The sequence below is a fragment of the Ceratotherium simum genome, chromosome 9, assembly GCF_057802395.1.
Source record: "Ceratotherium simum simum isolate JZ-2026a chromosome 9, ASM5780239v1, whole genome shotgun sequence".
In the NCBI taxonomy this organism is placed as follows: Eukaryota; Metazoa; Chordata; class Mammalia; order Perissodactyla; family Rhinocerotidae; genus Ceratotherium; species Ceratotherium simum.
Window position 1 is genome coordinate 17,121,992 of NC_141908.1, and position 14,872 is coordinate 17,136,863.

At 35.9% G+C, this 14,872-nt stretch overlaps 1 protein-coding gene across 5 annotated transcripts in view; it reads right to left on the reverse strand.

Annotated features, from left to right (window-relative positions):
* NCKAP5 (NCK associated protein 5) overlaps window positions 1–14,872 on the reverse strand; it is a 906,791-nt gene that overhangs the window by 477,490 nt on the left and 414,429 nt on the right. For all 5 annotated transcript variants that reach the window (XM_087435078.1, XM_087435074.1, XM_087435075.1 and 2 more), the window contains one exon: window positions 11,157–11,220. In XM_087435078.1, the coding sequence (XP_087291204.1) occupies window positions 11,157–11,220 (64 nt within the window). The remainder of the gene's footprint in view (window positions 1–11,156; window positions 11,221–14,872) is intronic.

Consider the following 14,872-nt stretch of genomic DNA (forward strand, 5'->3'; position numbering starts at 1 on the left):
CAAAATCCCAGCTGGCATTTTTTTTGTTGTTGTTCAGAAATTAGCAAACTGATCCTAAAATTCATATGAAAATGCAAAGGGCCTAGGATTGTCAAAACAATCTTGAAAAAGAAGAAGTTGGAGGACGCACATTTCCCAATTTCAAAACTTACTACACAGTAGTATTTATGCTGATTACTCCAGTAATCAAGACAGTATTCTACTGGCATAAGGATAGACATATAGGTCAATAGAATAGAACTGAAAGTCCAAAAACAAATCTTCACATTCATGTCAACTGATTTTCAGCAAGAGTGCCAAGACAATTCAATGAGGGAAAGAATAGTCTTTTCAACAAATGGTGCTAGGACAACTGGATAGCCACATATAAAAGAACGAAGTTAGACACCTTCCTCAAACACACAAAAAAAATCTAAAAATGGATCACAGACCTAAATGTAAGAGCTAGAACTACAAAAACGCTTCGAAAAAAATCTTCATGACCTTGGATTAGGAAAAGCTTTCTTATAAATGAAACCAAAAGCAACAATAGAAAAAACAGATAAATTGGAGTTCTTCAATATTAAAAACTTTTGTGTTTTAAAGGAAACCATCAAGAAAATGAAAAGAAAACCTACAGAATGGGAGAAAGTATTTGCAAATCATGTATCTGATAATGGACTGATATGTCCATGAAAAGAATTGTACAAAATTGCACAGCTGCCTTATTTGTAATAGACCAAATTGAAAACAACCCAAATAGCTGGCAAAAAAAAACCTTGATAAACTAATTGTGTTATATTCATACAAGGAAATACTATTCAGCTACAAAAGGAAAAAAAACAAAAACAAGAAAAACCTACTGAGACACACATACATGGATAAATCTCAAAAACATTATGTGGAAGGAAAGAAGCCAGAGACAAAAGAATACATACTGTTTGATAACATTTATATAAAATTCAAGAATAGGCTAAACTAATACATGAATTATATGAAGTGTATCAGTGATTATTTATCTGCAGGGGTGAGGATGTGTGACAGAGAAGGGTTAAGAAGGAACTTTCTGTGGTGATAAAAATATTCTATACCTCGATTGGAATGTTGATTTCACAAGTGAATACATCTATCTGAACTCATAAAATTGGACAGTTAAGATATGTGTAGTCTACTGTATGTAAATTTTACTTCAATTTTTAAAAGTACAAGAAGAAAGGAAAGTGCCTTGCTTCATGGTGTCCTATTCCTCTCTGTCCCCTTTTCAAACATTAAACACAGAGGCATAGGAGGCCATTCCAGCCACCTGAGGGACCACGAGGCTTTTCTTTGTGCTTAAGTAAGTAGTCTTCTAAAGCTCCTGCCTTGTTTGAAAATGGAACAAATTCTGAATAGTTTCCAAGTTTCCTGGTAGAATACTGTCTGTAGCTCCAGCATTTGACTTGAAACGAAAGGAAGGTGGACATCTAACCTAAATTTTATTGCGGGCCAGTCCTGGGCTAGCAAGAGATTAACTGGAGGGGAGAGAGCTATACAGTAAGAACACTCTCTTCAGGAATACTATTTTTACTTGAGAGAATTGTAGGTAAATCTGAGATGCTCTACACTGATCCAACTTTTCAAACGTACTTTAAGGTTGAACTCAGATATGTAATCCACAAGCATTATTCTGAGGATTTCTCTGAAAGTTTCTAGAATTTTATGTCTCTCTATCTATCATGTCTGTTGCAATAAAAAAAAAAGTGTTTCATTTATTAACTTGGTTTATATAACCTTTTACTCAGCAGAAGAAAATGCTTTTTACCATGTTTCTTCTCCATCTCTACCCTTCACAGTTTATGACCCTGGTGTCACACTGAGACATGCCTTCACTGTGCTCAGGTCATAAAAAGAACATATTTTCTGATATTTTCCTCTGGACAATCTAATATTTTCTGCTAATTTCTCCTAACTTTTCTGCTAATGGTATTATGGTTTTATTTTTTAATTTCAACAGTTTTATTTAAATTCACTTAAGGTTGTTATGATGAAATATTTTAAAAATTCAGAAAATAATGTGAGACATCATTTCACCCAGATTTAACAGATTTTTAAAACATTTTATGATATTTGCTTCATTAAAAAATTAAATAAGTGGATATAACTTAAGACCTTTCCCTCCTCCCCAGAAGTATCCATTATCCTAAATTTGGTGTGTGTGGTTAATACACATATTAGATTTTTCCTACTTACATGTCAATAATGTTGTTTTTGAGATTTGTCCACTTTGATACACGCATATCAAGTTCATTTTAACTATTGCATATTATTTTAGTGTTTGAAGAAATCAGTTGACTCATCTATTCTCCTCCTGAGGGAACTTGAGATTGCTTTGACTTTTTAATCACTAGAAACAGTGCTAGAGTGTGCATCTTTATATGAGCTCCTTTGCGTATATGTTAGAGTTTCTCTAGGATCGAAACATAGAAGTAGAATAGCTAGGTCGCAGGCTGTGTTTCACCTTCCACTTTACTAGGTAACAAAAAATGGACTTCCTAAATGAAGTATCTTGTAATGCCAGAAAGTAATAAAATGCTAAGACAAAGAAAAAGAAAGAAAGAAAAACAATGATGAGAGTATGTCAGAGGGACACAGGAGCCAACTAAAGGAACTCCTAATGGCCAAAGCTGGAACGATTTGAGCAACGAAATAAAGTAGTTTATATTGGTTTATAACCCAAAGTATAAAGTAAATATCAATGCATTCATAGTGATAGAAATGATTGAATAAATAAATGGGGAAGAAGAGACAAATAACCCATGCAGAAGAACTCAAAATAATTTATGTAGATATTCTACCTTCAAGGAGGTGGAACACAACTCTCCACTCCTCAAGTGTGGGCTGTGCATAGTGACTTCCTTCCAAAAAAGGCAGTATGGAAGGGGCTGAGAGGAGAGGAACTTCCCAGTGCAAACCTGAATAACACTGCCTCAGCCAGGTGATAAAGGTTCACCTAAATAGTGATGTTATATTGATAATATGTAACCTTGACATGAAGTGATGAGAACAGCACTTTAACTTCTGGTCTACCTCCCAAAAATACATCCTAGTCTAACCATGAGATAAACATCAGAAGAATCTCAATGAGGCAAATACTCCAAAATACCTAACCAGTTAAAACTGTTCTCAAAACTGTCTAGGTCATCAAAAACAAGGAAAGAACGAGAATCTGTCACAACCAAGAAGAGTTTAAGAAGACATGACAATTAAATGCATGTATATCCTGGACGGGATCCTGAAACAGAAAAAGGACATTAGGTGAAACTATGGAAATCTGAATAAAGTACAGACTTTAGTTAATAATGATGTATCAGTATTGGTTCATTAATGGTGAAAAATATACCATACTGTGGTGGCTGTGTGTTGCTGTGATGTTGAAAGCTATGCCACTGGTATTTCAAATACCAGCAGGGTCACCCATAGTGGACAGGTTTTAACAGAGCTTCCAGACTAAGAGTAGGAAGAAGGACCTGGTCACCCACTTCTCAAAAAATCAGCCATGAAAACCTAATGAGGGGCTGGCCTTGTGGCATAGTGGTTAATTCGGCGCACTCTGCTTTGGCGGCCCGGGTTCACAAGTTCAGATCCTGGGCACGGACCTACACCACTCATCAGTCATGCTGTGGCAGCGACCAACATACAAAATAGAAGAAGATTGGCACAGATGTTAGCTCAGGGCAAATCTTCCTCAGAAAAAAAGAAACAAAAAAAAACCCCTTTATGAATAGCTGCAGAGCGTTGTCTGATATAGTGCTGGAAGGTGAGAGGATGGTGCAAAAAGACGGGGCAGGGTTCTGCTCTGCTGTACACAGGGTCGCTAGGAGTCAGAGTCAACTCGATAGCACTAACAACAAAATCACAAACTATTAGGAAAAGAAATTTAAAAAAAAACTCATATTTACAATAGCATCAAAAAGAATAAAATACATAGGAATAAATTTAACCAAAGACATAAAAGACCTGTGTGCTGAAAGCTATAAGGCATTGATGACAGAAACTGAAGATGACACGAATAAATGGAACAATATTCCATGCTCATGGACTGGAAGAATTAATATTGTAAAAATGTCCATATCAACCAAAGCAATCTACAGATTCAATACAATCCCTATCAAAATTCGAATATCATTTTTCACAGAAATAGAACAATGCTAAAATTTGTATGGAACCACAAAAGACCTGGAAAGGCCAAAGCAATCTAGAGAAAGAAGAACAAAGTTGGAGGCATCATGCTCTCTGATTTCAAACTATATTACAAAGCTATAGTAATCAAAACAGAGTGGTATTGGCATACAAACAGACACATAAACCAATGGAACAGAATAGAGAGCCCAGAAATAAACCCATGCATGTATGTATAGTCCATTAATTTACAACAAAGGAGCCAAGAATATACAATGGGGAAAGGACAGTCTCTTCAATAAATGGTGCTGGGAAAACTGGACAGTCACATGCAAAAGAATGAAACTGGACCACTATATTACACCATACACAAAAATTAACTTACAGAGATTAAAGACTTGAATTAAGACCTGAAACCATAAAACTCCTAGAAGAAAACATAAGCAGTAAGCTCATTGACATTGGTCTTGGTGATGATTTTTTGCATCCGACACCAAAAGCAAAAATAAACAAGTGGGACTGTATCAAACTAAAAAGCTTCTGCACAGCAAAGAAAACCGTCAACAAAATGAAAAGGCAACCTACAGAATGGCAGAAGATATTTGCAAACTATATATCTCATAAGGGATTAATATCCAAAATATATGAGGAACTCATACAACTCAATAACAAAAAAACAATCTGATTTAAAAATGGGCAGAGGCTCTGAATAGACATTTTTCCAGAGAAGACATTCAGATGGCCAACAGGTACATGAAAAGGTGCTCAACATCATTAATCATCAGGGAAATGCAAATCAAAACCACAATGATATATCACCTCACATCTGTTAGATGACTATTATCAAAAAGACAAGGAACAAGTGTTGGCAAGGATGTGGTGAAAAGGGAAACCTTGTGCACTGTTGGTAGGAATGTAAATTGGTGCAGCCACTATGGAGAAAAGTATGGAGGCTCCTCAAAAAATTAAAAATAGAACTACCATATCTGAAGGAAACAATATCACTATCTTGAAGAGATATCTGTACTTCCATGTTCGTTGCAGCATTGTTTATAACAGCTGAGACATGGAAACAAACTGTGTCCATCGATGGATGAATAGATAAAGAAAATGTCATACACACACACACACCAGAATATTATTCAGCCATAAAAAGGAAGGAAATTCTTCCATTTGCAACAACTTGGATTGACCTTGAGGGCATTATGTTAAGTAAAATAAGTCAGAGAAAGACAAATATTGTATGATCTCACTTATATGTGGAATCTTAATTAAAAAAAACTTATAGACACAGAACAGATTGTTGCCAGAGGTGGAGGAATTCGGAGGTTGGTGAAATGAGTAACGTGGTCAAAAGGGTACAAATTTCCAGTTATAAAATAAACAAGTCCTGAGAATGTAACGTACAGCGTGGTGACTATAGTTAATAACACTGTTCTTTATATTTGAAAGTTGCTCAGAGAATAGAACTTAAAAAGCTGTCATTAGAAGAAAAAAAATTTTATAACTGTGTGGTGACAGATGTTAAGTAAACTTACTGTGGTGATAATTTTGCTATATATACATATATTTAATCATTATGTTGTATACCTGAAATTAACATGTCAATTATATCTCAATTAAAAACAAAAACAGAAAAATAATCTGAATTCACCTTATACCCATCCTAATCTCCCTTCTTTGACTACTACCAGTTAGAAAATCAGTTCTGCCACCCGCTGGGATACCATAAACAACAGCCTTATAATTCTAGCAAAACCAAAAACTGACCCCAAGAAAGCCAGTAGTAGGAATTGACATGTTTGGGGACTATAGCTCCATGCCCTCTAACTCCTGGGTTTCCAAACTCTGAATTTCCCTTCTCGGCTGCCTTTTGTATGCCAGAAGTCAGACTACACAACTGTCTCTACAGCTGTTCAGCAAAGGCAAGAAGAAGGGCATACTAGACAAAATCCTGTCAGTTCACCACGGCAATATCACCCGGGCTGCGTACAATGTTCTTGTTTCCACATGTGTTTCTTAAGTTAAAAGAAATTATCTCTTCTTGTTTAAATAACAGATATTCAAGACTGGATCTTTGCTTTCTACAAATTACTAAGAGGGAAAGTAAATTCACATGCTATAGATGGCAGGGAACAAACAGGTTAAAAATAAGATGGGTAAATCTCTCAAACGCTATTAGAAGAAGAGATCCCTGCAGTTAAATAGAGACCCACTAGAAACCATGAACAGATACAGGTCACAGAGGTGAAGTTTCTTTAACATATTTTTGTCCACGTTCCTACCAGGTGACCTAGCCAACTCCACTATCTGCGCCATAGCTGGCTGTCCACACTGTGGCACTGAATGAGCAGATCTGGTGAGGGCTTCTACTGTTGTAAGTTTGCCTGTCCTCTAGCTAGGATGTAGAGAGGATCCAAGGATTCTGATTTCTCTACTTCTTCAAACACGTCTGTTTTTTTTCTCAAATTCCTAATATAACTGTCAATATTTCCATCTTTGACTATTATTCCTTGGATGTTCACTGTGTGAAAAAAAAAAAGGTGTATGGTTATGAATTTAGCTGATGGTACAGTATGGTAACACCTAGTCAGTGTCTAAATATCTGTTGCAGGAAAAAAGGGAATCTTGCAACAGGGTAAATGGGGTTCCTGTGCTTTCTTAGTGCCTTGAGATCAGTAATCAAGAATTGATATTTTTCTTTTTCCCAACGAAAAATTAATCAATGGGGTAAAAAGGAACCACACAGTGTTGAAGATTTTGCATACTTACCTCAAGCATTTTTAAAATTGTGTTTGGTAGCATATTAGTGTTCAGTAGATATTACTATCTCTTTGATCAAAGACAAACTAATAGTGGTAGAAGTGATATTCTTCTAAAATTCACATCATTTTGAATTCTCTTTGAGATAGTTTATTGTGTCATAAGTATATAAAAAACAATTTTTACTTTTTTTAAAAAAATCCAAATACATATTTTGAACTCATGATCTCATTGCTATTCAATAAATAAATTGTCTTTACAAGACTAGAGAAAAAAGTATAATCAGAAGGAACTTAGTCTACAAAATATTAAATAAACTATAAATTTCTATATAATTAAAACAATTTAGAATCCTGTAAGAATAGCTAAAGGTTAATGGAAAAGTATAAGCAGTCCAGTAACTGACCCAGATTGATAGGGGTATTTAGAATATGATAAAGATGATAGTAAATGTTGGATTGTTCAGTAAATGATGTTGGAAAATTAACCACCAATTTGGGAAACATTCTTTTTGGTCCCTACCTCACACCAATTGAATTCCACCTAGAATTTTCAAAGATTTACATACAGACAAATAAGAACTATATACATTCTAGAAGATAATGAGAATGACTATCTTTATACTCTTGGGGTAGAAAGGGCCTTTTTACATATAACAAAATTTAAGATGACACTAAAGTCTTCAGGGCAGCATAGATCTTGCAGTAAACTGAGTAAGTGATAGGGAGCACATGCTGAAACACAATCTCCCCGATGAAGAGAAACATGATCTTCTAACAGTTTGTGAAAAATAATGAAAGGTCAGTATGGAAACAATGGTGACAGTTATTTCACAGAGGGACAATTTAAGAACAAAAGGAAACAAATATGAAACATCTAATCTGCTGAAATAAAGCTTTCCGAAATAAAGACCTGAGTTAACAGAACAAAAGAGCAGACAGAATTGATAAAACCCAGTAGAGCAACACGTCACCAAGGTCACACAGCTAACCTCTGGTGGGGCTGGACTTAGAATCCAGACCTGCCTCACTTCCAAGCTCACGATCTTCTCACTCCCACATAGACGCCCACCAGCCATTAAAAAGAAATCTCTCTCCATGCAATGAGGTACCCTGGATTGAATCGTAGATCAGAAAAGGGAAATTATTGGAAAAACTGGTGAAATTCCAATAAAATCTGGAGTTTAGTTAACAGTAACATGACAATGTTAATCTCTTAGTTTCGATAATTATACTGCAGTTCTGTAAGATATTAACATTAGAAAACTGGTTAAACGGTATGCAGGTGTGCAATTTTTCTGTAAGTCTAAAATTATTCCAAAATAAAAAGTGTATTAAAAAAATAAATCTCCCAAAATGGTGCCTTGGGGACTGTCTTAAAACTTATAAGAGATTTATTGCATAAAGTCAAATTTTAAAAAGGGCATGCTTTGCATTATAGATTTTGATTATAAAAGGTTCATTGATGTCTTTAAAAGTAAATATCTGCTTCAATTACAGTTTTGAAAATACTTCTTATGTAACTTTTTCCATACTACTTTTCCTTTCATATGGATAAAAATATAGAATACTTTAAACTGTAGTCTTTAAAAACATAAGGTGATCTGCTTGTGATGAACTGCTCTCCATTTCTGCTACAGACGTGATAAAAGTTCTGGGCTTATAACAGCAAGAATTAAATTTATAGGATTAATAGAACTGCCTGATTTTAGGAGCTGTCAGATACTGAAAGAATCAGGACTTCAGAAATAAATGAATCCTAAGAGCAGAAAAGCTGAAGCATATAATTAAGTAGAAATCTCAGAGGGGTTTGACTAGGTCAGAAGAGAGGGAAAACAATATTGAAAAAGAGGGAGAAAGAGCAAAATAAAGGACTTTAAGGAAAATCAGGGCTTATGGTGTCTCTAAAGAATTGAGATGTGATAAATTATAGAATGGGGGAAAATAATAACATCAATAGCAGTAAATCAGATGTCATCACTGCCTCCCTCGAAGCCTTCCAGTGGCTCCTGTCACTCAGAGCATGAGACAGAGGTCCCTGGGGACCTTGGTGACTCCCCCCACCCCATCACTTCTCTGCCTGTATTATCTTCTACTGTTCACCCTCTCCGTCACTCCCCTCCAGCCATTCTGTCTCCATGTTGTTCCTCGGTGCTCCAGGCCTCTGCATTGCTGATCTGCCTGCCTGGAATGCTCCTCCCCAGACATCACCACGGTTCACTCCTTCACCTCCTTCAAGTTTTGCTCAAATACTAACTTTTCAATGATTTACAACTATGAATGCTTTATTTAAAATAGTGATCCCCTAGACCTCCCAATCTCCCACCTTGATCTTATTTTCTCATAGCTGCTTCCTCCATCTAACACTCCAATTACACTGAATGTCTGTCTCCCCACGCGCTAGGATGTGAGCTCTCAGATTCTTGCCTGTTTTTTCCACTGATATTTCCCCAGTGCCCAGAATAATGCTGGGTGCATACTAGGTGCTCAATAAATATTTGTTAAATCAACCAATACATAACCGTAGTTTTTCATTACCATCATTAAAATAAGAGTAATAAAACAGTGGTAACTTTTTCAAAGTAATTTTTTGAGCAATCAGAGTAATCTTTTTAGCTTGTCTATGTTTTCTGGGTATTTTCTACATTGAACAATTACTTCTATAATGTTTTAAAAGGGAGTTTTGTTTTGTAAAAGACTAGAGAGTTATCTCTCTGACATAATTTCAACTCAGGCTCATTCACTGTTGGAGTCAGAAAAATACATTCCTTAGAGGCCTATACTTAGGCGCTTAAATAACATTTAGTTATTACCAGGAGAAGCTCTCCACCATAAAAACTTTACAAAACAAACGTCCAGTCTCATGATCAGCTAAGCTAATGGAATCATAATAGTCCAGCCTCCTCACTTTAAAGATGAAGAAACTGAGACCTGGAAAAGTCATCACTTCTTTACATTCCATTAGAACATAGCCGATGACCAGTGTAACAGGAGCTGGCCCTAAATGGAAGACCGAAATATTACAGAATGGCTTAGCCCAGAAACACTGTGCAATGCAGTAGAAGTCCAGATTGAAATTTTTCAGTTCACCATTTGATTAAACCTTCACTTTCTCCAACTTATTTCCATTTCAGTGCTCAAAGACACTAGTGAGCAATTGCTTCCTACTGTTTGAACATTCAAGAGTCTCTCTGCCTTAAGATCAGTAGTAGAGCAAATAACGTGATCACCTCCCTAACGATTTGATGATGCTCAAGGTCCACAGCACCTTCCAGAACCCACTCAGCATTCAGCCTCTTGTTCTAACCCTTTGCTTTCCCTGTGGAGAGAAGTACAAGGCCAGCACATTTTACAAATCTTACTTTTTTTTCAGTGGACGGATTGTCAATTAACTCTCATGAAATCAAACGGAAGCAGCCTTCAGGGGCTGAAAATCTGTCACTTCTCTTTTTCAAAAAAGCTAATTCTTGTGCTGAAAAATTGCATGCATCATTGTTTTATCATAAGCAGGAAAAAATCTGGAATTATGTTTTTTTTCTCAGAGGTAGCAGCAGCAGTTAATCCACACGTGTACATTCCCTGGGTCCCCAGACAGTCATCTCCAATGTTAGAGGGGCACACAGGCGGATACTCTGGCAAAGACAGTCTATAAAATGAAGTTGCTATGGACCAAAACAACCATATTGATTTCTAGTACAATTCAAAACACAAGGAAACAGCAGTTTTCCAAATGGCACACGCTGAAAAGCACAGCAAGAAACGTCTTTCCTTTGTGCAAATCGTGGACAGATGGAAAAGGATAAAAGACGATTATATGAGCAAACATCTTAGTGTTCTTTTAGGTTGTTTGTTTTTTTAAGTTCGAAGAACTCAGAGGCTTGAATTATGTTGAACTGTCCTTATCTGAATGTCTAAAATTGTTCATTTACGGACACCGTGCTCACAGCTGGAAGCCTGGACATCCAGTAGACCTTCAGGAAATAAAGACTTATAACCCTTGGAATGTTTGACCATCCTCTTTAAAGCCCAAATAGTTATTTATTTTTCTCAATTAATCTCTCTCCCTCTCTCCCTCTCTCTCTCAGCAAATGACAGAGCTGTCTAAACTGCATTACAAACACATTATTTACCAATACATCATTAAGTTTGCTGCAAGCAAATATTTTCCTTAGATATACTTAATGAGACAAAATGCCTTCCAAGCCAGAGACCTTTGGAAGGGAGGTTTGGAATCAAGAGAGCCCAGTCAGGACTTACCATGGCCCCCTCACTTCTTCTTTGGGCAATTTCTCTCTGTAGTCGGGCCACAGCCAACTTCTCCCTGGAGAAACAAAAGCACATGATTAGTGGACCATTCTTCTCAGGGTAGATGAACACTCGCCAGGCTTTGATACATTCTTTCGCAGTCTCCAGAGGAACTCCTTCCTTGGTTTAGCTCACTTCCTCCACTAAACTTTCTATAAATATTTAAAGTGATTGGTCATCAGTGCATTGTTTTCACCGAGTGTCATGAAAGAGATTTTTTGTCTTGGATGTTATAATAGCCAAACAAATGCTGAATGTCAAGTAAAAGCTTCACTTTAAGTTCATTAACATATATCATCTGTAAATAAATTATCTGTAAATAAATATTTCTTCTAAAACATTTCAGTTGTCCTTTCTGTATCAACTTTGCTCATGTATATTTATAATTATTTTTATTTCTTTTGTTGCTCTATGCTGATATTGAATTTTTAAAGCAAACAAAATATAACTCTGTATCGTTCTTGAAATAATAATAGAAAATTATTTGCAGGCTTGCTACATAACAGGCAACATTCTGGGCATTTTACCTGTAAACAAGTCTGACAATAACCCTATAATAGGTTTTATTATCCCCATTTATTGACGTGAAAACTGAGGCTCAGAGAAGTTAAGTAATATACTGAGCCCCCAGCTGTTATGTAGTAGTATTACCATCAAACTTTAGGTTTTCCTTACTTCAAGGCCTAAGTAGAAAGTTGCATATCATTCTACAGGGTCTAGGAAATACATAAAATTAAAAAGTAGGTTATTTATTTTAGTATTCTTTATTTTACAATGGAGCTCATTTTGTACCCTTTATAATTGTAATTCTTACTTCACTTACAAAAAATCTAATATTCACCAAAATTTTAAGATTTCTTTTTAAAGTGATAGATACCTACATAGTGATAGATATCACTTTGCATTTTGGACAGCTTTTCAATTATTCTTTTAAAAAGTTGACAGATGAAGTAGGGGTAAGTGAACTCTTCCAGGAATCCTCAAATCTTAGTTTAGCAAGGATTTTCCCTGAAATCTGTTATCAAGATGTGAAACTATTTGAGTAATATTTCATCCTTCAGCTTCCCCTCTACACAGGGTCAGCTATATGCAAACAGCTAGGAAGTAACTCAATTCCCAGATTCCCAGACAAGTGACAGGATTTCTCCTCTCCTAACTGCTTGGGTCTTTGAAATGCCTATGACTGCCAAGGAGGCATATGCTTTATTTTGGTTGAAGTAGAGTAACTTTTTAGTAGGAGTAGTTCTCTTTGAAGAAATACCTAAAGAAATAGATTAGAAGAAGGAAAATTAGAACCAGGAGACTGGAGGGATACAAGTGTTGGGAGCCTGGGGCAGGATGCATGCATGTATCCAGTGAAAGAGGGCAATAAAGTAAATAGGAAGAAGCCCTGAAGAGACATGAAGAGTCACGAGCCTCTTTTTGAGGTAGAAAGGCAAAGAGTCTACATATGTTCTCTGACCCAAGTCCTGACGAGAAGATGAAAGGAGCAAAGAATTGAAAAGGAGAACGTGACTGACTTCTAGTTTAATATGAAAATTAATACATGGTAAATACTCATTAGGACACAAAAAACAGAAGAATTTTATACCCTATACTCTATGATCAAGCAATTCCACTCTGAGGTATAAAGTCAACAGAAATGCATATATATGTTCACCAAAAGACACGTACTAGAATGTTCCTAGAAGCACTATATGTAATAGCCTTAAACTGAAAATGCACACACCCACTAACAATAGAATGGATAAACTTTAGCATAATTATACACTGGCATACCATAAAGTACTGAGAAGGAATAATCTATACCCAGTCACAGTGACAAATGGAATATCACATACTGTTGAACGAAAGAAGCAAATGCAGAAGAATATATAGTTTACGATTCCATTTACATAAAGTTCAAAGACAAGCAAACCTCCTACCCAGTTCAACAAGGCAAGAAAAAGAAATAAAAGACACAAATATCAAAAAGGAAGAGGTAAAATTGTCTCTATTCACCGATGACATAATTTTCTAAATAGAAAATCCTAAGGAATTTACAAAACAACTATACAACTAGTAAGTGAATTTAGCAAAGTCACAGGATACAAGCCAATATACAAAAATCAATTGTGTTTTTATATACTAGCATCAAACAATTGGAAAATTAAATTTTAAAAATTCATTTATAATAGTGTCAAAATATAAAATACTTAGGGAATAAATTTAACAAAAGACTTGTCAGACTGCTACACTAAAAACTATAAAACACTGCTTAGAACAATTAAAGGAAACCTTATATATATACATTGCATATCCCTGGAAATGGTCTTGGGAGCACCCAGCATCCCAGGACCACACTTTGAGAACTCCTCTCAGAAGATATAGAACTAGAAATGGAAAAACATGCTGGAAAATTTCCTGGAATCATCATTCCTAACTGCTGAATCTTTAGAGAAAGATTTAATATATACACTAACAGAATGTTAATTTTTTACAAGAGCAGTTTAGTATAAAGAAGACATTTCTAAAAATAGAGCAAGAGTCTATCTTATCACTATCATCCTACTAAATGATAAAAGAGTCCTGATACACTGTAAGGTTAGGAACATCACCATTTTATCATTAAAAGAGTTTGCCTTGGCAAGACCAATACGGCACAGACTGAGACTCAGAGAGCCTGGATTTTGGTCCTGGTTCTGCCAGCGACAAACTGCCTCTCAATTCTAGGAGCCTCAGATTCTATAGATGTTCTATAGATAGCAGACTACAAGTTCTCTAAGGAATTTTGCAATTTTAATGTTCTGTGATACTAAATATTAAAATTGTATAAGATCAAAAAAAAAAAACAAAGAGTTTGCCTTGGGGCCAGCCTGGTGGCATAGTGGTTAAGTTCGCGTGCTCCACTGCAGTGGCCTGGGGTTCGCAGGTTCGGATCCCAGGTGCAGACCTACGCACTGCTTATCAAGCCATGCTGTATCAGAGTGCCACATAGAAAATAGAGGAAGATGGGCACAGATGTTAGCTCAGGGCTAATCTTCCTCACCAAAAAAAAAAAAAAAAAGCATTTGCCTTTATTAAACTATTATGAATTATCACATGGTATATATACATGTCCAATCTTGTAAAATTCAATTTGAAAGAAAACTTTAATGGTTTTAGCCATTACATAGTTTTTAAGAAGAAAAACATTAATAAATCATGAAATTTTGTGGTCTGCCCACACATTACATTTTAGGCATTCAATAAAGAAAGAAAGTGTGAGAGAACCAACATGAAAGGGTCATCTTCAAAGGGGCAGCATGTTAGCCATCTGATTTGGTGAAATAGAGTAAAATATGTAGAAAGTGAAAACATCAACTGAGGCCATAACGTGAACAGAGAGGTGCCCAATTTCAAACAGCCATGTGGCAATGTGTGATGCAAACATGGAGAATCCCAGAGTAGTCTGGCAATCCCCAACCCTAGCCCTGCAACCTAGTTGCCTCCATTACAAGTTGGAAAATTGCTTAAGTCTAGTTATTTGGGAGCTATCCTGACTCAAAGCAGTTAGGTAATGAAGGGACTGACTTTGCAAGAACGGCAAATACAAGTGTCTCTTTGGGACAGTACTCTGTAATTGTTTTCAATCATTTATTCAGGCAATGAAACATATACAATGTGATGGAGCAAAGATCTCTAAGGGT